Source organism: Bison bison, unplaced genomic scaffold (assembly GCF_000754665.1).
Source record: "Bison bison bison isolate TAMUID 2011002044 unplaced genomic scaffold, Bison_UMD1.0 scf7180017850371, whole genome shotgun sequence".
Classification (NCBI taxonomy): Eukaryota; Metazoa; Chordata; class Mammalia; order Artiodactyla; family Bovidae; genus Bison; species Bison bison.
In genome coordinates, this window is record NW_011480944.1 from 8408 (window position 1) to 11416 (window position 3009).

General features: G+C 37.5%; 1 protein-coding gene across 1 annotated transcript in view; it reads right to left on the minus strand.

The window, feature by feature from the left end:
• The window catches only part of LOC104994835 (testis-expressed sequence 10 protein-like), a 4887-nt gene extending 3246 nt beyond the window's left edge, over positions 1–1641 (minus strand). Inside the window, exons 1-2 of the mRNA XM_010848506.1 lie at positions 1262–1641; positions 414–549 (exon numbers count right to left, since the gene is read on the minus strand). Of these exons, the coding sequence (XP_010846808.1) occupies positions 414–549; positions 1262–1520 (395 nt within the window). The 5' untranslated portion in view covers positions 1521–1641. The remainder of the gene's footprint in view (positions 1–413; positions 550–1261) is intronic.
• Between the last annotated feature and the right edge of the window lie 1368 nt (positions 1642–3009).

The following is a 3009-nucleotide window of genomic DNA, read 5'->3' on the forward strand; positions in this document are numbered from 1 at the left end:
TAAGTTTGTACCTTTTAATCTCCTTCACCTATTGTACACCTCTCCTCTTCTACTGCCCTCATTCTTATACCATATGTCCCAATAGTCACTAAGGGCCAGAGGTTAAACCTCCATAATTTTAATGGGAAGCAAAAGAAAAAGCTGAGGCAGCTACAGGTGGTTCCAATTGTCCTTTAGCTGTTAAGCAGACAAGTGGAAATACATGTTCAAAGAGACTTGTACCTTCTCAGTTATGTGTATAAAGGTTACTGGAACTATTATGTACGCCTCTTTATAAAAAAAAATTTTTTTTAATGAAAGCAAAAAGGATAGAGAGAGAGAATTTCTCCGAAGATTTAATCACTCTATCATTATACAGATTACAAAGTAACCTGGTAAGAAAAAGAAAAGCAAAATAACAAAGGGGACTGTACCGGATTCTGTAAGCTCTCAGTTCTTCTTTTTGATAGATTTTACTGAAAAACTTCAGTAACAAAGTCCGAACTGGAATGAGAAGGCCTCTCTGCTGATACAATGTATAAACTGCCTTTATGAGAGACTCTGTAGCCTCTAAAAACAAGAGAAAACAACTGCATGTGAGTCAAAATGTTTCTTCACCAGCACCATAATTCTTCTCTAAAAAGCACAGAAGCACCTTGTTCCTATGACAAAGCAGATTTTAGCCACAAACTGACGACTACCATCAAAATCCTACATCAATGGCCTAATACAAAAGTCAAACCAGCCAGCGATTGCAGTACAAATTTTCCTAAGAGACAACAAACCTAGGAAAGGACAACAAAAAACAGAATACTAGAAAGGTAGATAAGCCAGGAACCAACCAGGAAAGTTCTGTTATGAACGAAAAGAATTAGTAAGTCACACTAAAAATTGACTTAATGCAACATAACTTCAAGTTACAAGAAAGGTAAAGAGATAAGGATCAATTTCTAGTCAAATTAGATCAGAAAAGAGTATTTCTTCAGCCTTAGGCTCAGTGTCACTTCCTCTTAATAAAACTTACCTCCTTTCCCTCCAACTATGTAATCTAGTAGAAAACCTACCCATCTGGTTCAAAAACCTACCCACTTAAAAAGGGGTCTTCTCAGCCATCAGGGTTCAAGGAGATATTCCTTTATGATTATGCTAGCTACCTTTTATGGCTTGAACGTAAATGACTATGTGAAATGTTTGACAGTTATGAACTCAAAGCTAGACTCTAAATATTAATAGCATGCGTAAGAGCTCCTCTCGTAAATAAGGACAAAGCATTAACACCTACCTCTGTTTGGCTGTATCTGCATTAACCTCCAGGAGACTCCAAGCAATCTGTTCAGCTGCTTACTATTTAGCCTAGAGCCATCTTCAAGGGTTTCTGTTACAAATTTCCTTATCCTTTCTATCCAACTGGAATCCTTCTGCAAAGTTGAGGCATTTGCCAGGGAGACCATGATATCAGACAGCGTTAAATTCAGTAAAAGATGATCTACATTATTCGAGAGAATCGTGCAATGCTTGATGCTAAAAACAAAGACACACATAACTGTTACGTGTTGTATCTACCATGCCTGCTTCACTTAAATACTTAACTATTCCTCCCAGATTCCCTGGTAGCTCAAAGGGTAAAGAGTCTGCCTGCAATGCGGGAGACCCGGGTTCAATCCCTGGGTTAGGAAGATCCCCTGGAGAAGGAAATGGCAACCCACTCCAGTATTCTTATCTGGAAAATCCCATGGATGGAGGAGCCTGGCAGGTTACATACAGTCCACGGGGTCACAAAGAGTCGGACACCACTAAGTGACTTCACTTTCACTTCATTTCTCCCAGAATGAATTGCCAAGAAGGTAGGTATATAAAAGCGACTGTAAGTAAACCATTCATTACAGAATCAGAGTTGTTAAAGCATAAATTAAGAATGCATACTGCTCAGTTCATTACCAAAGTTGCTATTTACACAAAAAATACAGGCCCTTGAATTGGTAATCCTATATGTAATATGGGGATAAGAACACTTGAAAACTTCAACACACTTGAAGATTTTAAGCAGATATTTATATTAGGATGAAACTCACACTAGACCTTGATTCTGCTTCTAACTAATTTTGACTTAACAGAATCATAAATTTCTCCTGGCCACAATTTCCTTATGTGTGAAACAAGAGAATGGTTTAGATAAGCCCGATTCTGAAACAACTTAATTTTATGACTCGCATATTAAAATCACTTTTTCCTAGCCATATAAAACACATTTCTTTCAAAGCGTGATAGAAATTTCAAAAAAAGGTTCTAATAGATTATCTTAACAAAACAAAATTTGCAACTTAGGATATAAACCACTAGATACATAAACACTATATAAACACAGTGCAGATTCCAGGCTACACTGCATTCAACAGCAGAACCTATTTATTTCCATGTTCAGAAACACGAAAGTTGATTAAACTAAAAAAATATCTGAAACTAACTTATTTTAAAAGAAAAAGTTAACCCTGGATTAGGCATGAGAAAGGACACAGTAGTAACGCACCACAAATACAAGGGAAGGGACCTTTTTAATATTTGGTGTTATTGGGGTATCAAATGTAGGGTTGAGAATGACAAATGGAACCAGATCACAAAGAGTTGAAAGCTAAGGACACTAAAATCAATTCTGCAAGCACAGGAGTAACATGGTTGAGAAGTTCTTTCATTTCTGCTGATGAAAAAGAAAAAATCAGTTATGAGACTCTAAACAAAGAAGTAGCTGTATGTCTATTTGAGTAACACAGGCCAAGACGTGACAAGCGCAAGAAACAATGCTGGTACAGACTAGGAGAAAGGGGGATATATAGAAAGAATAAAATTAGCTGGATCTGAAGTCTGCTTAAACACATACATGTATGTGAGCTTTTAGCTCAGCTGGTAAAGAATCCGCCTGCAATGCAAGAGACCCCAGTTCGATTCCTGGGTTGGGAAGATCCCCTGGAGAAAGTATAGGCTACCCACTCCAGTATTCTTGAGTTTCCCTGGTAACTCAGCTGGTAAAGAATG